The sequence below is a fragment of the Camponotus floridanus genome, unplaced genomic scaffold (genome assembly GCF_003227725.1).
Source record: "Camponotus floridanus strain SB8 unplaced genomic scaffold, Cflo_v7.5 scaffold121, whole genome shotgun sequence".
In the NCBI taxonomy this organism is placed as follows: Eukaryota; Metazoa; Arthropoda; class Insecta; order Hymenoptera; family Formicidae; genus Camponotus; species Camponotus floridanus.
In genome coordinates this window covers 281,308-302,536 of record NW_020229239.1, presented here as the reverse complement: position 1 = coordinate 302,536, position 21,229 = coordinate 281,308, and the positions used below count along the sequence as shown (strand labels likewise).

The 21,229-nt window shown below is 44.2% G+C and overlaps 1 protein-coding gene across 3 annotated transcripts; it reads right to left on the bottom strand.

The window, feature by feature from the left end:
* Nucleotides 1-521: 521 nt before the first annotated feature.
* On the bottom strand, nt 522-20,168 carry LOC105259207 (histone acetyltransferase KAT6B). Of its 3 annotated transcripts, none has more exons than XM_011271006.3 (6): nt 19,635-20,168; nt 13,181-13,937; nt 9,416-9,873; nt 7,710-9,244; nt 5,480-5,859; nt 522-5,391 (listed from the first exon to the last, which is right to left on the bottom strand). In XM_011271006.3, the coding sequence occupies exons 2-6, from the start codon at nt 13,724-13,726 to the stop codon at nt 1,033-1,035; spliced, it is 7,278 nt and encodes a 2,425-aa protein (XP_011269308.1). In that variant the 5' UTR covers nt 13,727-13,937; nt 19,635-20,168; the 3' UTR covers nt 522-1,032. The 3 variants fall into 3 exon arrangements, with proteins under 3 accessions (XP_011269308.1, XP_025271316.1, XP_011269310.1); XM_025415531.1 differs by having other exon boundaries at nt 7,908-9,244; XM_011271008.3 differs by having other exon boundaries at nt 9,156-9,244; nt 19,635-20,165.
* Between the last annotated feature and the right edge of the window lie 1,061 nt (nt 20,169-21,229).

The following is a 21,229-nucleotide window of genomic DNA, read 5'->3' as shown; positions in this document are numbered from 1 at the left end:
ACTGAAATTAAATCCGTCCAAGATAACGTTTTTACTTCTTCTTTTTTTCCTTTTATTTAAAACGCACAAGCTTACGCGAACTCGTGCTTTCGAAAGAAGATAACTATGATTAAATTGTACCTTGTGTGCAATCTTTGTGTCGACAAGTTAAGAATCAGTTTAATACGAGCCTTTCTCAAGTAGAAGAAAAACGTCCTGTTGTTGATGGACATAAATAGAGAAGAAGTGGGAGGATATTAATTACCTTCCTTTCCTATCTTTCTCCTTCTTCTGCTTTTCTAAAAATAAATCTGGAGTTAAAAATCGGACATATATATGGGCATATATATATATATATATATATATATTCGCGTAATAACGTAATTTCTAATGTATTAATTTATACATATATACATACATATATATGTACATATACATATATACATACATATATATGTACATATACATATACATATACATATACATATATATATATATACATATATACATATATACATATATTTATAGTAAATTTAGTTAATACATTTTATTCGCGAATATATTTTAAGATGCGATAAAAAATAAAATATAATTGTATCTGTAATCTGACAAAGAGATTGCGTCTAACAGAATGTTTTTATTCTATTCTGTTTCTACTCAAGTATTTAGCTTTCTCGCAAATCACCGCACTGACTCACTGTCAATGCAGCATTCTTGTCAGTAAATTTCAGAAATGAGTACCTTCTCTTTTGGAGGTTTCATGTTTCCTAAATTGACAAAAGAAAGTTGCAAACGAGGCAGAATATAAAGAATATAAAGAGATAATAAAGAGAAAAAGAGTTATAGCAGACTGGCTGGCGGACAGAATCGATAGAAGCAACGAGTGATCGAGAAGATAAGAGTTCACAGCGTCGATCACATGGTGGTAGAAGGTCGATTTCCCATCGGCGATCGTATCGAAGAGAGCATTAACTTGTCGCGTGAAGAAGTTTTGTTCGCCCGTCGAACGTCGGAGGAGATTGACGTAACGATGGGGGACGACGAGCGCGACGGCTAGCGTGGCCTCATGGTGCTGTTGAGGGGTTGCATGAGACCACCGTTGATGTAACCGTGGTACGTAGTGTAGACTGCCGTCGGATTCTGTTGATGCGGGTCCTGCGGATATGTCGGCACATTTACCACGCCGACTGGCAGCTGGCTCGCTTGATTCATGAAGCCGCCGAGTTGCGCCGCTTGGTTCATATAACCGGTAGCCGGTTGCGCCACGCGATAGCCATACTGAGCGGCTGCCATGAGATTCGTGTTGAGGGCAACGTTCGGGCTGACACGGCTTGCTGCGCTCTGCATTTGCGGACAGGTGCCACTTGGATCGAGAGTCTGTCGATAAAGACTCTCGCTGGGATACGGCTGCGTGAGCGAGGGCATATTGGCGTTCGCTGACGATCGCGAGGCGGATCGACTGGGTGGTCCGGGTGTGCCGGGAGGTACAGTATTGACGTTGTAATAATTCTTCGCATAGCCAAGCGGCACTTGAGGCGGCGTTGGCAGCTGCCGCGATGTTTGCGGCGGTGTCATGGTATGCGGGATCGGCGGCGGAGGCGTAAGGTTCATCGCCGGCGGTGGCGTGGGCGATATCATATCTAGACCATTTGTCAGTTGCTGCAGCTTGGCCAGGCTGCACGAGTTGGTAGTTTGATGACTGCCGCCGGAGGCGGAGAGTGGCGTCGGCGCTGGAGTGTGCGAATGCGGCGGCATCGCGCTGGTTTGTATGTAAAAGTTGGTAGCGGTAGTGCAAGGAGTCGGTGCGCCGGAACGACCGCTTCGATGCTGGATCACGTAGGTATTCTGCGTAGGGAAGCCCTGCGAGCCCGCTACCGCCATGTAATTGCTCTGCGAAATCACAGCCATGTTGTGCGAGTGCGCGGCATGCGGGGTGTGCGAATGTGGATGCGGTGGCACGCTCATCGATGATGGCGACTGTTGGTATTGCGGCACCGCAACATGCGTCACACTGCTGCTGTGGCTGGTCTGCGACGTCGCGGCACTATGTTGGGAGGCTTGCGTAGCGTGAGACGTCGGCGGAGTGGCCCGATGTGACCTGCTACTCTGCTGTGTCGATCTGGATCTGTGAGTGGTTTGCGAACCGCTAGCTCGTTTGCTATGCGATTGAGACTGTTGCGGTGGCTGCTGCTGTTGCTGCTGCTGTTGCTGTTGCGATTGTTGCTGTTGTTGGTGCGCAGATTGTTGCTGCTGCTGCTGCTGCGACTGTTGTTGCGATTGAGTCTGCTGAGACTGACTATGCGCCATATTTTGATTCTGCGTCAGCGACAGTTGCATCGGTTGCGGCGTGTGCGATTGGGGCAAGGGCTGCGGCGTATGGCTCTGCGGCAGCGGTTGCGGACTCTGCGTCGGTATACTCTGCGGCGTGTGAGATTGCGGCAACGGTTGCGGCGTGTGGCTCTGCGGAAGCGGCTGCGGACTCTGCGTCGGTATACTCTGCGGAGTGTGCGATTGCGGAGTACGCGGTTGTTGAAGAGATTGCGATTGATGCATCGAGTGAAGCCCCGGATGATGCGCGGGCGGCGTGTGCTGCGATATTGAACTACAGTCAGTGGCGTACTGCACCTGCGGCGGCATATTCACCGGTGGCACTGGTGTTGAAGTCACCGATGTTGCGATTTGCATAGGTACCGAGATAGGCACGCTAACAGGTGGCGGAATCGATGGTAAAGCGCTGGGCGGCCTTTCCACACTGTTTTGCGATGCGAGATCACTAGCTATAGAAGTGGGCGATTCTAAGCCCAATTGACTAACGTCCAGATCGCATTGACCGTAATGCAGCGAGTGCACGGAATTAGTTGTAGAGTCCGGCGTATAAACTCCCATAGATGGCAAGTCCGGTTGTGACGGTGGTGTTCTCTTCACCGAACCTGGATTCTCCAGATGCGGTGTTGTCTTGCCGCTCTCGGGCGAGTGCTGTTTCAACTCCTCTCCCTGACTCTGTAATTGTAAGGTCGTATCCTGATGTTCCACGGTAGGTAATATTTTCTCTTGCAACGTAAGCGGTTCGGTATCTGACGTCAGCACCGTGTTAGCACCGAGAGTGCACGTGTCCTTTTTCTCCACGGGGGAAGGTTCTACTTTCGGTCGCGACAAATCGATTTTTGCGACGTCTTTCGACGTTTCGCAAACAATCTTCTCTTTAGAAGGACTATCACGATTATCCTTTTCTGGTATATTCTCCGATTTCTCGACTTCTTCCTCTTTTGGTGAAGCAACTGGTTCAGGTACTGATTTCGATGTCTCCGGACTGCAAACAGGACGTTTGTCAGTTTCGAAGTCTTTATCACATTCGTTTAAAGTTTCTTCAATCTGATCGTCGCCAACTGTTAGCGGTGGATCCGATTCCGCTTTCTGTGATGAACTTTCATCGTTGTTCTTCTCCTGCAACTTATTATCCGTTTTTTCATTCTCGCATGAGTCTTTCGCGGGGTTTTCCGTATCAGGTGAGGCTGATTGCGTCACGAGTTTAGGCGTTGGTGCGACTGTTTCTTCTTCCTCTCCTTCATCCTCATCGCCACCCTCGTATTCGCCGGAACTCGCAGATACCACCTCCGTTTCCGTGGGAACGGGCAATCCGTTGTCTTCTATGTTTTCACTTTTGTTATCTCCGTTACTAAAGTGCTTTGCAGGAGGTGATTCGGGCACAGACGGTTGTTTACTTCGAGGCGGAGAATTTTTTACGGATTCAGGCGGTGGAGATAACGAGGGGGGTGGTATCACAGGACTCTCAGCTCGGTTTTTCGCGCTCGGAGATTCTGGCGTAAGTTGTGGCATTTTCAAAGCCTCCACCGTTGCTTTACCTCTACCCCGCCTGGACAATGGCAAGTTCTTGACATCTCGCGTTTCCTCTTTACCATTACATTGTATCGTCTCCTCCAGTGCTTTCTTTTCCTTCGCTTGCAAATATTTAGTTTGTCTGCTAGTAACCTTCAGTAAAATATCGTCCACTTTACACTGCTTCTTCGCCGGTTTGGGTGGACTAGCTGCCGAGTCCAATTTGGGAGGTGTCTTCCTTGTTTCTACCGATGTTTCTTTCGCACAATCTTTTTCCTTTACTTTATTATCCTTTTCTTTCACTTTCTCCTTTTCTTTTTCGCGCTCACGTTGCGTTTCTCGCTCTTTCTCCTTTTCTTTTTCCCTCAGAGATTCTCGCGTCCTTTTTCTACTGCTGACTTCCAGCTTCTCTTCTTCGATTTCAGTCTTCTCGGAATGTTTTCGTTTTCTCAAAGGAGTAATAACCGATTCGGATATAAGCGTCTTGGGTGGTCTAATCCTTCTCCTCGACATTGTCATTATCTGCACTGGTTTCGGTGGAGTCGATGGAGTATTTTTTGCTGAACTAGCAGTGCGCGAATTTCTCGGTGTAGATGTCACGTTTTTAGTTTCCGCTCCTGCGTCTTTCCGACTCTCCGCACTTTCGGCATTACGGGTTTCCCTTACAGATGTCTTCGGCTCTCTCAATTCTTTCGTCACCTTAACTTCCTTTGTATCTTTACTATTCTTTTCCTCTTTGGTCGCATACTTGTGAGATGTTGTAGTCTTCTGCAAAGTTTTCGGTTTCAAAGGCGTCAATCTTCTCTGACTCGTTCTTCTCCCCCTGGGTTTCTTCTTTATTTTTACTCTTTGTATCTTTTCGACGACCGCTGGCACGGGCTTAGGCTCTACCGTAGGAGATATCTCCGAACCGCTTTCTTCTGGGCTCTGATAGGGATTAGGAATTTGTGTGAGCAATGGTATCCATCTGAGGCAATCGGGGTCTAATTTGATGCGAGAACTTTTTCGTACTTTTGCCATGTGAGCATCCACCTTGCTCCAATCGACTACCACAGCTACCTTATTAATATTTCCGTCGCCTGGCAAGTGAACCGATCTTATGAATCCGAGCAGTTGCATCGCAGTGGCGATGTCATGCGCCGATACGCCAGTCATCTTTGTAATGTCACCGAGTTTGATGTCAACAGCATTTCGATGCGCATCCAGGTATTCGAGCACCACACTCTTCCAAAAAGAATGATACGATACTCGACCGAGATCCGAGAGCGGTTTCTCTGGTGTTCCCGGTATGCCCTCGACTTTGGACAATAGATAACTGAATTCTATGAGAAACCTGCCGAAACCCTGTCGCTGATATTGCGGTAGCGTCATAATACAGGACACGTTGTACCTCTGAGCCGGACAATGTTTTTCCTTGCTGAAGTAACCGATCAAATGGCAACCATATTTGTCGTTTTTCGTCATGGCGTAGAAGAGAAACGGTTCTACGTCGTAATAGAGAGTTTTATGATCCAAAAATAACTTTGCTAGCAGACACAAATTTTGACAATATATCTTGTTTACGTTACCATCGATCTGGAACATCAAAATACATTCTTAGTCAGTTTCACAATCAAATGAGAAAAGTAATAAATAAGCAATTTATATTTACTATAACATGTACCTCGAATACAGACAATCCGTTGCACCTATAAATCTCGGTAGCGGGTGGATGCCTCCATTGACATTTGTCCATATGCCTATCCAACACGGCTCGACTTTTCGTATATTTAAGACAGAATTCGCAAAAGAACAACTTCGGCAATCGCGCATATTCTTGAGGAAACGGACTCGAATACCATGTCTCTACCTCATAGCGACCAAATACTATTGCGGCGGGATTGCGCGGTGCGGTGCCGGACGCGTTCGGTGTATTGACGCACAATGGTTGTTCGCTTTCGTCGCTGCTAACGGTCAACTGAGCTCTCTCACGGGCTTCTTTGATTAGATCCACGTCCTTTTGCGTAACACCTGGCGGCAACGTTTGCGGTACGACTGGTTCTTCTATAAAAAAAAAAAAAAGAAAAGTTAATTATAAATATTAATCGAAACCATATAAACCTGTGAATTTTAATAATGTTTTTCAATAATCCGTTCTTCTTAGACTTGTTATAATTAGAATTGAATTTTGCATATTTCATTACTGATATGATTAATTGCATTTTATGTTTACGACACTGCCACCTACAACTGCAATAGCTTGTTGTATGAAAAAACATAGGGAAAACTATGTGTTTCATGTAAAAGGAAACTGACAGACGAATTCATAAATGAGAAATGTTTCAGAATTTGCCATGAATTTAACGTGGAATACATCATTTGTACGTATATTTTAAAATTAATTTTTAAGTATTTTGAAATATATATGGATAACTTTCTTTTTAAACACGAGATATGTTACACGAAAAACGAAAATAATTTGATATTATCCGACTTGATAAGTTTTAAATATTGATTTGGGTAAACTAGTCGACAAAACGGGATTAGTTGTGTTTCATTGGAGGAATCAACCGATATAAAAAAGAAACAGATATAAATTATAGGAAAAGCAAAATTAATCGAACGGTATGGCACGGTAACATGGGCAATCTAATATATGTAATATGCCAAAGGAATGTGCAAATAATAATTTGATTGCCGATTAATAATGTGAGTAGTATTCAAAGCAAAGCTGTGGGTTAGATTTGAGGGATGTGTTGGCAGAGTATCAAAGTTGGCTCTTCGATGGCAGGAATTTCTCTTTTTTTTCGTGAAGTAGAGGTAAGAAGGGCCTGCTAAATGTCAGCAGCAGCAGGTAGGCTCCAGTGTGAATAATATAAAAGGGCGGCTGAGTGTAAGATAAGCCACCCAGTGCCAGTATTTCTTCAGTGCCTGGAAATTGTGGTTTCATTTTTTTACAGGGACAGGAAGAGCAGGGAATAAATCGCGATTTAAAGTATTATCCGATTAAGCGTTACACTAGGACGTCGAATTTCATTTTGTGTGAAGTATGACGCAGTCATAATTAGTAATATTTATTTGAAAAATAGAATTTTGTAATGTTTTTTTTTGTCAGTTATCTTGCAAAAAATGCAATGACAGAATTTGTCTTGCGCACTGATGTATAAAATTCATGTAATCCAATGTACAATGAGAGGTCAAAACAAAATTGTGCAAATGTTTTTATGATTCGTTTGCGGATGAGAGTTATAATTGCACATCTTGTATGTACAAGTATTTTGACAAGAAAAAAATGAAAAACGACTGAATTTAAAATAACAAATGTAGGCTTAACATTTTTCGACTTAGCAAATATCTCTGTAAATATATGTAGCATGGATTAAAGGAAAAAAATGCCAGAGCCAAATAATATGATTAACAACATGCAATAACCATATTAGTATCCACAGTGTAAAACAAATGAAAACGAGTTTTTTTATAAATCGTTGCAGTTGATGTATATCTCCCAATTACATCCTTGCATTTTTTCCTACACTATATTAAATATCTTGATATTGTGTGTGTTAGCATTGGTTTTACACCATGTAGCAGATAAACGTCCTATCAAGAAACCTGATTGTTCACGATTTATTATAATCAATCATTTATATAAAAAATTATAATTAAATATAATTAATGTTTTTCCAGATAGCATTTACAGTTTTTTCTCTAAGTCATCGGAACAATCATGTTGTCTTGAAAAAAAAGTTACGGTCATCAGACGCACGTACACCACACACACTACCACACCACACCGCCAACACATCCACGTGGTCGTGAGCGAGGATTGGGTTAGAAGGAAGTCTTCATTGCGAGTTTTTTTAGGGTGCATTATTTAGGTTAGGGACTTGTGAACGGGTGGGGTAGACTCTTACCCTTCCTGGTGGAGCAGGGTGTCGCGCGGGGTGTCGTGGTGGTGTTGGTAGTGGTGGCGCTAGTACAGGCTCGTGGAGTGGATTTTAGGTTGGGATTTGATTTGACGGAGGAATCGGAGCCGAGGTCTAAGGATTTCGCAACGGCGGGCACAGGGTGGCGTATCTGCATATTTGGATCCACAGCAGTTTGCTTCTTACGCAATTGCTGGTGCTGTTGCTCGTGTCTCGACGATGACGCTGACGGTGAAGACGAATCCGCGGCGGCGCATTTTACGAGCGATGACGCATCATCTCGCATCAACTTTCTCCTCTCATGCTCGTGCCTTTTACTATTCACCGCGGTTTTCACCAGACCCGAAGGCGTCATCCTCGGTAATTTTTCTTCGCTAAGCGAGTTGAACACGCTCTCGTCGGAAGGTACAAAGATACCAGGTTTCGGTACTCTCGATATCTCAGCGAGAATTTCAGTCTTTTTTCGATCCTTGAGTTTACTCGTGCTAGGTAAATCATCCGATTTGTTTCTTTGCGTGCTCCTTGGGATTTTGTTCGTTTTAGAGGTATCATTCGTATTAGGCCTTTTCCTCCGGTCTGGCGCGTAATTTGGCGCCGGTACACCAGCCGATCTTGCCCTGCTGTTTGCAGGTGCTGAAAAAAAGTGACTCAAGCCATCGAAAAGGCTCCTCAATTGACCACTCCCGGGCTTGACTTTGTTATCCGCATTCGCAAAGCCAACCGATGTTTGTGCGACATTTTTATCTTTCTTTTTATTATCCGACGAATTGGCGGTAGCAGCGGGTTGTTGTATGTGCAAGCCAAAAGTCGGAGTGTCGCTCACATCAAGTTTAGGTAAAGGTGCGCCAAAAGTGTTTGTGATACCGCTAAAAAATGGCGACTCAACATTTAGCTTGGCGGCGGCGGCGGCAAAACCCCATGGTTTGTCCTCATTTAAGTCACACATAAATAGTGCCTTTGCCTTGGGAGATTCGAGTCTCCTCTCCTGGCTTTCGTCCAACAAGGAGGAATCGCTACTCTCGCTCGAGCTATTATCCTCCTCGTCTACATCCTGCTCCTCATCGCTACTGTCGCTACCCTCAGAACTCTCGCTACTATTATTACCGGCTTCGCTACTACTGCTACTGCTGCTGCTGCTGCTATTGTTGCTAGACATTCGTGACGTTCCGACTTTCTTCGAATTCGCGGTAGCACCCCGAGTTGACCTAGCGCTAACGTTCCGCGAGGGCCTAGATTTATCACCGCCCCCCACCCGCTTCAATTTACTGTGCTCAGCGTTAAACGCACTCAATCTAAAGAACTTTTGCTTCTCCTTGGAGATCCTGTCATTCTTTTCCTCGAGCAGCCTACCCTGGCCTGCGAGTGGGGTGGGGGGTTGTGGTAAAGGAAAGGAAGTCAAAGGTGGTTGACGAGGGGGGACAACACCCGCATTACCGTCCGTGCTGCTGTCCACCTGAGCCACTCCCGTACCGCTCTTTTTGCCGGGATATGCGTTTGCCAAGCATTTTCTGGATACCATCGATCTGCAAAACAGACCATCAACAATGTATACATTAATTCCAGTATCGGTGTACAAAATCTTGCATTATTATGCAATTTACATATTTTATTCTTCGAATTTGAAAATATTATTTATAAAAGCACGTACAAAAGAGTTTATTATCGCAAATACACGCATAATCGCGCATACTTACTTTCGATTTTCGCGTAACTTGCTGAGCCTCTTCCTCACGCTCGGTGTGTCGTCGGACGAATTCGCATCCTGCGCCTTGCCCCGCTTACCATCATCCTTGTTTACCGGCGTATGCGCCGTTTGACAGTGTCGACACTTCCAGGGCATTTTATTCTTCTTATCGAGGACGGGGTCGAGACAGGCGGGATGATAACAATTCACGCAACCGGAGCATTTGACAAGGTAATTCTGCGATTCTCGTTCCAACTGACAACCGGCGCAGATCGGCGAACAGTTATCGCAGGACCAAGTTATCCCTCGATCAACAAGTATCGATAGTTCCGGGGGCGCGCAAGAATTGTGCAACGCTGCTCCACAGACGCTGCACCTGCTCAGCTTTTCGTTGCGTTTGGTGTTGTTGTTATTGCCAGCCACCGTGGCACCGAGGCACTCTTTGCATATCGGTAGCGGCGCCGGCATCTACGAAAGATAAGCAGAAAAATTGACGTAAAATAAATATTAAAAAATATATAAATAAAATATATGTATATATATATATATATATATATACATATATATATATATATATATATATTATATATATATATATATATATATATATATATATAATATCAGAATTTCTGTAAAATTTATTATATTAATATTATAGTATTATTTATAGTATTATTAATAGTATATTAATAGTACATTAATAAGAGGATATCATTACTGAAAATTTTTTAAATCATTCATATAAATTGCAAAACGATTTAAAATATTAGAAAAATAAATGATTTAAAATATTCTCTCCAAAATCTTCACACGCCAGCTGCAATTTTTGCGAATTGACGATTTAATACCGTTACGTATAGCATATACAAAAGACGAACGAGTCCTGATGCGGAACATAATTATTCATTTCGATGGCGGTATTCTTATGCATCGGAGGGGTGCATCTTATTAAGAGCGCGGGTGAGAAAGCGTTGCACTAACGATGCAACAACGGTTTCAAAGAAACGTTTTTCCTTTATTATTCTTCATGTGTTATGTATCTCAATTTCTACATGTTGAAAGATTTTTGTCTGTTTTAAAGACTTTTATCCTTTGAAGTTCTATATAAATTAAAAAATATTATAATAAACATTTTTCTAAATTATTGAGAAAATTCCAATATTGAAATTCCAATAAATTATTCATATAATACAATTTAACAAAATATAAATGTTATATAAATTGCTAAATACTAAAAAGAAATGTGATTTTTTAAAAACATTTAGGAAAAAATTCAGTAATACACTACAAATTATGGTAATTTCAACAAATAAAAAATAAAGAAAAAATATTTTACTTTTGAAGTGAATCTTTTTTTCTTAACTTAGATAAAAATTTAATTTTTTGTAAAGTTTTTAAAATTTCTTTAAATATTTAAGCATATTATTTAGTAAAAGATAGATAATTTCCTGTGTTAAAATAAAATATTTTTGTTTTAGTGAGATCCAAGACAATGATGAATTAGAGAGAAAGCATAAGAGATATGCGGGCGATCAGCCTCCGTACCAGCAGCGACCTGTTGCGCGATTGGTTGACTCGCCGTATCGCACCTTTACGCGTGTATTCGCGAATGCTTCACGCGCCAACATCGCCCATTAATTTCCTGCCATCTCCAAGTTGTGCGAGACAGACTCCGAAACAAGTCATTCTCCGAGCGATCTCTCTGCTATCGCTGTATCGCACAAATATCGATATAGTATATAATATGGTTTAATTAATTGTAAAATAATATCAAAATGAGTTTATCCAAAATTGTACGCAATCGTAATGTCTCTAATAAGATCTTAAGCTGCTTATCATAAAATTATATCTCTTTACGTTGTCTGTGTTATTATATGCTATAACATTATTAATTATATTTTGCTAAAATTTCGATACATATTTTCCAAGCTAAATAAATTAATTTAAATTATTTCAAGCTAAGTAAATTAATTTAAATATTTAAATATAAATTTTAATTTAATCATAATTTTGTAAATCACAAAAAAATTGTTTAATTTAACTTGTGAAGAATATTTCAATCTTTTAAACGATACATAGATGTCAAGAATGTATCTTCAAAATAAATTTTGCAATGTTTCTCGGATAATTAATTTCTTCATAATGGAAATACTGGGGCTTTAATAGGCAGCAAATAAAGTCTCATTTTATCAAATTAATTAGGAATCAATAATCCCGCTTTTCAGGAGGCACTTGACTCATATTATTATTGCGACTAGTTTATTTGTCTTTATGTGCTCGAGCTACATTCACGCGGGCATCACAGAATCGACCGCAATGTGGAGTCACCTACATATATAAATTTTCAAAATGGTCGTTCTCGCAAAACATTACACGGTGGGGCGATCGATCGCCCTCGCGCCCGACGATTAGCGGGAACGGCGAGGCGGGTCGCGGGATAAAAAAAAAACGCGGGAAAATGGACGCCGAGCGGACGTGGCGCGGCCAGGGGGTGTCCGGTGTCCACCACCTGATGCGCGACGGATCGGCGGACCCGCGTCGGCGCCGGGGTTCGTTCACGAGGATTTTTCGCGCTCGCCGTCCGGAGGGAGAAAGAAAGGGAGCGCGATTCCGCGGGGAAGGATCAATAAGAGGGAGACGCGAGACGCCGGAGTCGCCGGAAGTCGGCCGAGATAGCCCAGATCGTCCCGGCGATCTCGACCTTCTCTCCTCGGCCCCCCTTCCCCCTCCCCTCCTCTCCCCGTTGCCGTCCCGTCCCAGCGACCGCCAACCGACGTTCCCAACCTCGCCGGAACGTGGGCACTACAGCGTGACCTGGCGTAATATTTTTCCGGCTCTCTCGTTCTCATTTGCGCGTAGCGGCGCGTAAACCAAGCGATGCATAACGTAAGCAACGAACGCTAAGGAAACATCCTGTACGACAAATTAATAATTATATATTTTCCTCAATATTGGCCTCGTTTTAATTTTAGCACCTATGATGCAATAGACTTTTATTATTTATGTTAGGGAATCTTACGTCGCTTTCAAGGATTATAGTTTGTCGATCATTTCTTCCTGTGTTTCACGATTTAAATAATTATGCGGAGAATCAATCATTGCGAGATACTGAGTCGGGTTTACTTGGACACGAAACCGCAAAGGAATAATAATGATCGCTTCCGAATTCGCAGGAATTAATCTGATAATGAAATCTTGGCTTTCATTAATTATCTCGTAGCGATAATGTCACTCGAGTATTTAAGAATATTCGAACACTGCCGTTTTCGTAACACGCTCGAATTTAAATATCATTAATTTAACAACGCTCACGCAACTGTTTCTCGAATAGCGACAGCAAAGATAAAGACGTTGCATGTGAAAATATAAATTTGAATTAATAGACTTATTATTGAGCGTTTACTTTAAACTTTTATCATCGATTAGACTTTCGATGTTAAAAGCTTACAATTTTCTTATTTAGTTTTAACTAATATATAATACATAATACTACAAGAGCACAATTCTACCGAAAGCTTTATTAAAACTTTCAAGGTATTATACAGAGAAAAAGAATCAATCAAATCAAATTAAAATTAATATTATCCAATGTTGACAAGAATAAATCTTATCTTCTGACTAAGAGATTATATTCGTCAGAAAAGATAAGACAATACGAGGCTACAAAACTGTAATCGCGCCGATCTCCGTCGATAATTCCAACGGGTCACAGGACCCGCTTCCCAGAGTGACTCATCATCGGCTACGCGACTTATAAGCAGTTCAAGTGACTCACCTTGGGCGCGGGCGGCTCCGCGGGCGGCGCATGAGCGGCATCGGTTAACTTCTTGACGTACGGCGGCCTGTCGGGTTGTCGCAGGAGCTTGCCATCCTGGATTACCAGGTTTCGTTCCACCGCTCGCTTGGCGGACAGCCTGAGCGCGACCCTAAGATCGCCCTCGGCCTCCTCCTCGACGGTATGACTTTGCCTGATGTACTTTTCGATGTTCTTCAAGCTCGAGCCGTCGCGCTCGCCGAGCTCGCGCACAGCCTTGCCTATGACCTTGCTGATGTCCGTCGACTTGGTAACCTTGAGCGTCTTGGACTGCAAACCGCCCGGGTCCTTGTACGAGGACTGGCCCTTGTTGAAGATTTTCAGCACATCGCCGCGCTTCACGGCGACCTCCAGATGCTCGGCGATCTCCTCCTCGTGATAATTGTGATGCTGCCGTATGGCGTGGCATATTCGTTCGACGCTCGGCCGCTGTTTCTGGCTGCGGATCTTTCGAATCGCGTCCAGAAACCAGGCCGACCACGTCTCGGGCGACTCAACCTCGTCCATCGCGTCTCCGTCAGCGGCGCGAACGGCGCGGACGGCGACGACGACGACGACGAAGTCACGGCCAGTGCTTCCTCCTCCTCCTCCTGCCGATAGGCGACGTCACAATCGGCAGCGATGTTTACATCCTGCTGCGAATTCTCCGGTTTCTCAGCTTAGATGCTAGCCTTCAGCGTCTCTTCTCACGTTCTCACCGCGGGCTATTGCGCTGACCCTGAAAAGAGAGCAAATGGAATTAAAAAAATTATACGTGGAAACTTTTCCGTCGCCGGTGCTAGACCATCTTGCGGTGTGTCATTCGAGTCTGACATTTTCTAACACCGACAAAAAGTCGTTGAACTACACATATATCATGTCGATTGAATTATTCGCTATCATGTATCGGTAAAAGGTCTAATGAGATATGTATGATACGCGTGACTGTGATATATTGTATACGTATTTTTGCAGAAAATTTGATATTTAATAATACCCTACAAACTATATTTAATGCCAATTGAATCTCGCCGTATGAAATAAAGCGTTTACGCGAGTAATAGAATAATTTGATCATTTGATCATTCTCAACTTTAGACGCAGCTACGTGCTTCGAATTTTACAATATGAATTTTACAAATTACAAATTTATTCAATTCGTTCAATTGCGAGACTCCCATTTCCCATGGAACCTCGCGTTCCATTCTCGTCGGGATTAGACGTAAAGATTATCCTCGCGTGCTCGCGAGACACTCAGAGTTCGAACTCGCCAGAATTATATCCGGGATTCGGAACCCAAGATTTATTCGTCACGTCTTTGTTCGTCGTTACAAGCTAGCGTTACAACACACGCTCGATTCTTACGGTTGGGTCACGCGATTTTCGACTCCGCTTCGCGAAACGATCGTCCGCTTTTCCTCTGAGCGATGAACTTTCTCTTGTGCGCGCGAGAGATACACACCCGCAAGCAGACACGCACGTACGTACGCACGTACGTCACGCATGCGTGTCGGCGCACACACACTTCTACAGGACAAATATTTAAAATCACGTTGTATCTGACAGCGATATTGCGCAATGCGCGAGCAGCTCGCAAACGCGTATTAAGTTAGGTCGCACGTATACGTTGAAGGCGAGATCTAAGATTGCAATATCTGAATCTAATAAAATGTAAGAATCAGCTTGACGTTATATTTGTACGACGTCGAATTTGTCGAAGGTGATTGGCTATATGGCTAGAGAATTCCCGGAATTCTTATGGGGATTCGAGAAAATCTGTATCCAATAGCCAATCGGTACGTCCGACAAACTTTTCGTCGCGCGAATGTAATATTGGCCCAAGAATAGAATGGACTAGATATATCGATTGAGATTTCTGAGATAATCCTGCCAAGAAACTAAGATGTAATGTAGTGTTATACAAGGTACCCCAAATTTGGCAAGTCATCTTTCATAGATTGTTTGATTTAAAAAGTGGATTTTTTTCCTAATAAATAATCGAGGAAGAAAAACTGTCACTTGTAATTTTAAATTTTCAATATTTTCAATTTTTCGTTAATAAAATTAATTATTAAATTATTACGAAAGAAATTATTATGCAATAATTATGATAACTTAAAAATGATTAATTACTTATGCTTGAGACGTCACAAGGATCAAATATAAATTTTGCTATTTATTCTATTTAATAATTTAAAATTATTTCAACGATATACTTATTATTATTTTCCTCAAAATCCTCACATCTTAATCCTAAGATAAGACTTATAGAATAGAAGCAATATCTCAAAACAGCTATTGTAATAAAAATGTACTAAACCAACAAGGCTCTTTTCAAAGAACAAAGATTGCCAGATCCAAAAAGACACTTTCTTATATAATCTTCTAAGAACATGTTGATAAAATCACTTGTTGATAGCTGAACTTTCGGAACTGAAAAAATCGCGGCTCAAACAGAAAAGGACCCTTGTTAGCCTCGATTCTCGCGGCTGTCGTGATCGAAGCGTGAGAAACAATGCGCCCGGCATCGATCGCCTAAACACTCGCGATGGCATATGCATACACGACGCTTATTTAATGCGCGCAAGATACACGAAGTGTAATTCTCAGGTAAGCGTAACGGAGAGTTCGACCGTAGGTCGGCCGCGAGATCCATTGTTCGAGAAGAGACACAAAGACCACCCACCGTTTTCGTGCAATATCCATATCTCGTACGCAATACGCTTCGATCGCTAAAAATCGCACACACGCATTAACAAGAGATTACATTAGTTTAACAAGCATAGCAATCTGAAAAAAAATTTCTCTTCGTCATAAATGCAAATCCAAGTATAAAATTTTAGATGCAATATTTGTCATTCGGCCACTCGGAAAGTTTCTAAAATTGTAAACTAAATTGTAATATAAATTTAATTTTAATTGTAATATGTTTAATTTAAATTGTAATAATAATTTAATTTTTTCCTAACTAAAATGTCATAACTTTGAATAATAAATTATAATGATAAAATAAAATTTGATAATAAAATTTTTACGCACGTGCGATGGATAAAGATTTTAGCTCAAGTTTTTAGAGATTTCCGAGTGAGCGGCATAAATCAAACATCGGGGATAATGTCAATGGATGTGAAAGTCTCGACAGAGCAATGGTTTCCAATAGTATAATCAGGCGAGCGTAGTAAGGATTAATTATACGAGAATCGAGCGACGGCTGTGATACGAAATTGACCTAGGCCAGTGATAATAAATACGCCGGTGATTCTTCCCCTCCCCCCCTCCCCTTTCAAATGTCGTGAGAAGGGTGAAAAAAGAAAGCGTAAGACGTCCCGTAAAACCGGCTTCATTCTAAATCCTCGCCACCGAGTTTTTCTCACCACGTGTGCATTCTATTCTCGAAACTAACATCTTGCAGGAACAAGTCGACGATTTCCCGCCAAAATCTCGTTAGGCCTTTCGACATCCGGCCTTGTCGGTCATTCTCGAAACGACGAGTCGTTATAATTTATTGCTAGACTTCATAGGAATCTTTCTATGTTTCAAAGATCGCCGAACTTCGAAAACGTGTGTATGTTGACTAATCTGGAAACTCCAATGTTAATTTAAATAATATTCTTTGAAAAATTCAAGAGCGATTTTTTCAAATGTGGAAAAATATATATCTTTTTAATGCATTAAATTTAAATAAAAAAAAAATAAAGCTCGATTGTTTGAAGAATGCATACTGTAGCACGTATTTTTTTACAACGCGTTAACTCTAATCCTTTTTTCCACGACAAACGTGATTAAACACAATAATACTATAATAATAAAAAAAGATCAATTGTACGATTCATATATAATTATGACCGGAAGAATGACGCAATATGACGTAATTCGGGGATGCACTCAATCATTCGCACTTCAAGGTTTCCTCCTTCAATTAACGCTAGTTAATCTCAATCTAGTTATTTCAATTTTATCGCTCTATTTATTTGAATGTACAATTATTATAAAAGCAAAACGCGAATCATTAATTAAGATTTCAACCATTAGTCGGAATTAGAGCCTGTTTATCCGATTGTTCCACGATGCTTCTTTTTTCTACGATACACATCGCGTATACACGTGTGTACATAAAGGAGAGATCTTGGAGATTAAATACAATTTAGAAAGGAGAAACGCGGCTGAAGAATTGGAAGCCTTTCAAACGGACGGCACAAAGTGCAAAGGTTAAAAACGCATGTCAAGCAGCGAGAGAAGCGATCCTCGCGTGTTGCGCGCGGAAACGTCAATGGAACGCTGCTCGTTTATCGTCGCGGCTTTATCGTGGCTTCAATGAGAGATACCATAGTACTCGCGTCTTTACTACGTGGCGCAACTTTTAATATCTCATTGACGAGTGTCTCTTCTTTCGACTCGAGAAAGGTTTTCGCGACGACGTTGACATTTATCGTCGAGGAAAGTAACTCCAAAAACCACGTGTTTCTCCGCTACACGTGCTTCTCGAATATACCCCTAACGACGTCTAGGAGTAACGGAATTTTCCCGACAATTTCGACGAGTTTTCGAACGCGCGATGATAATCCCCATCATATTTCGCGACAGCGCGAGATACGGAAACCGGAGCGTGGAACGCCTTTCCAGTTTCGAACGTACCAAACACATTCGTCCTCACGGCTTCGAACGGGAAAATGACGCGATTCTCACGAGTATAGGCGAGTCAAGGATTAATCGTCGCGTAAAACGAGAAAGACAGACGGAGAGAGGAGAAAAGAGAGCGGAATGACACGAATGACGGGCGCGCTTTTCGCTCTCTTAATACCGTGACACGCGCGCGCGTCTTTCTCCGCTCGCTACTATCTTATTAGGCGAAATGAAATACCGGCTGAACGAACACGTCCGTCTATTTGTCCGTCGTTCGTCCGGTTAAGACGATGGGGCCGAGGGCGAAGAGAGGCCACCGGCTGCGCGTGTTTGTCGGGGCCCCTCTCACCCGACGAACGAGCGAGCGAACGAATGAACGAACGAAGGAGCGAACGAACGAGCGAACGAACGAACGAACAGGCGAGCGAGCGACGGCAATAGCAAGGTGAAGACGCGGAGAAAAACGGAGACAGACAGAGAAAGAGAAAGAGAGAGAGAGAGAGAGAGCGCGCGCGAGCGAGCGAGAGAGAGAAAGAGAGAGCGAGCCAGCTGCCGCTGCCGTCGCTCCCGAAGAGCGATTTGTCGCGAACGAGTCTAACTGCTGCCGTCCGTCGCTCGGCGAAGCGTGCACGCGCGAGAAGCGTGCATTTACACCATCGTGCGTTCGCCTCGGCGGAATGACCGAGGCGAACGCGAAAAGGTGGACGAGAAAAAGGAAAAAAGAGCGAGAAAGAAAGGCAAAAATGTACGGACGGATGGATGTACGGACGAACGGAGCAACGGGCGGGCGGACGGAGGGACAGACGGACGGGCGGGCGGACAGACGGATGGACGGGCGATCGATCGGTCGTGACGAGAACGCGAATTTGGCGCGCGCGATGGAAAATCACGGAGCGCGATAAAGGCGACGGTCGCGGGAGAAAATTCGCGCGGCTCGCCACCGCGTGTCCGCCGTCCGACGGACAGGTAGCCATTTTGAGGGGACACCGAAAATTGAGCGGGATGACCCCGTAACCGCGCCAGCCGTCCCCGACGTCGTCGTCGTCGGCGCGCCGACGACAACGACGTCGTAGCCGTTGCACGACTCCCCCCGATCCCGATGATCGTCGCCGACGGCGCCTATCCCGACGGGCCGCGAGCCACGACAGCGCGATGCCCGTCGAATGCCGTTCGCCGTGGAACGCGAAACATCCCGGATCTCGCCGCGGGGAAGCTTCGAGCGTCGACGCTGGCGGCGCGTGATCCGACGCCGAGACGGACGAGAGCGGGCGGGCTCTGTCGAGGCCCGTGCGACGGGCAGCCATCTTGGAGCGGAGACACGGGCCGCTTCACGGCTCCGTTTCGTCGCAGGCCTCCTCACGTGCCGTCCCGGGCGCGTTACGACGGCGTCGTCTCGGGGATCGCGGCGCGTCGGGGACGCGCGCGATTTTCGCCATTTTCGCTGACGCCCGCGCCTCGTCCCGCCGTCATCCGTCAAAGGGAAACGAGGAAAAAACGAGCGAATGTTATGCCGCGTCGATGTGTATGTGTACCGCGTACAAGAATGTCTCCGTCTTTTTTTCTCCTCTCCCTCGCTCGTGGTCTCGCTCTCTCTCTCTCTCTCTCTCTTTCTCTCTCGCTCTTTCTCACGCTCGCTTTTTCGAGCCAAGTGGCCGTATCGACACCGCTCTCCGGCTCCGTATGCGTCGAGCGACGACGATAACGACCCGGACGACGACTCCGACGACTCCGACGACTCCGACGACTCGGACGACGACGACTCGCGTGGTTTTTCCACGCAGCGATCTCGCAATACCCAGCGGGCGGACGTTACCTGAATACGGCAATCCCATCGATAAATCCACACAACACGACGCGGGAAACAGATCCACCGGGTATCGACGCACTGGGATACGTAATCACGATCACCAATTATCTCGCGACAACGGCGTCACATTTCACACAAATCAACAAAAGTTACCCACTTGACAAAGATGGCGGACGTGCGGGGGTTACACACTACGGCGCACACGCGGTGGGGAGCGCACTGCGCGCACTGCGCGCTCTCCGGCGGAAACACGAAACACGGAACGCCGTAGCGGCACGCATTCCCGTCGACCAATCACCGGCCCGGCGTCCCGCTCGCGCACCAACACACTCCTCTCGGGTCTAGCACACGTGCGTCATATCGGGGATCCGTCCGACGTGTCCGACTACCACGCACACGCGGAAACGGCGGGAATCTCGCTCCTGCACATGTACACGCGTATGGCATACGTACCAAATAGTGTACACTGTACGATTAAATTAGCGCGTACGTATGTATTCGTACGATCCGGGTGCGTCAGCGGTTGATACCCGCAAAATTCAACGTGCTCGCGTGTACGCACGTACGAGCGATCGCGATCTAAAGCCACGCGGAGACACCGCGAATGCGGGGCAATGACATCTATCCGAGGTGAAAAAAGTACCGTACTTCAACCCAAGCACGAGTATCGATTAAAATAAAGAAGAAGATTCGAGTATCCGATTTAGCAACGATATTTTAGTCGTGCAGCGAATATCCATTTTCTTCTCATTCTAAAGACGAAGAGTGTCGAATTAAAAAAAAAAAGAAAAAAATTCACGGAAATTTTTGACAGTTGGACAGTTGACGCACCCGATTATACATATGTTACATACATACACGTCGCTCGTTACAGGTGTCGCGCGTTACGTACACATGCATACACGTGTGCGCCCCGCGCGAGAAACAAACTTGTCGAGTGTGCGAGAGCGCGCGCGCGCGCAACTCACATACGTGATAGATATATATATATATAAATATGTAACTGCGATCGCGCGGCACCCGGCGAAGAAACGAGGCCGATCGCGAGGCGCAACGACATATACAAAGTTCGACCAGCGCCGGCCCGGCACGACTATATCGCCTTTTGCACCCGCTTTAACCGCTTCTATCCAATTGGCTTGTCGAGGCGACAGGCGTGCGCCCGACGATGCCACGTAACGCAGTTGAGAGAGCTTTGTGAACGAGATGCGTCAGGACCGTATCCTGTCGCTGGAATAAGTCGTGTCATTTTCTTTTTTTTTTCAATTACACTTTATAAAAAGGAATACGCGAAAGTAAGCGTATATGAAAATATTGAATTGTAAATACACGCAAATGTGTAGACTGCGATTGAATTAATTTGTACAGTATAGTTTTAAGATTACATTTTTTTATATTATATATTATATATTTAATATTATTTATATAATTAAGAAATGTAATTATTCCGGGAGATATCGGTAGCTCGATGATGCCTATTGTTTGCATATGACACAATATTGCGAAAGGTGCCGAATTAATTGCGTACGACACTGGCGTGCGATGAGTGACGTGCGTTACCTCTCTACCGTTTATATGTAAAACGCACGGTATATCCTATG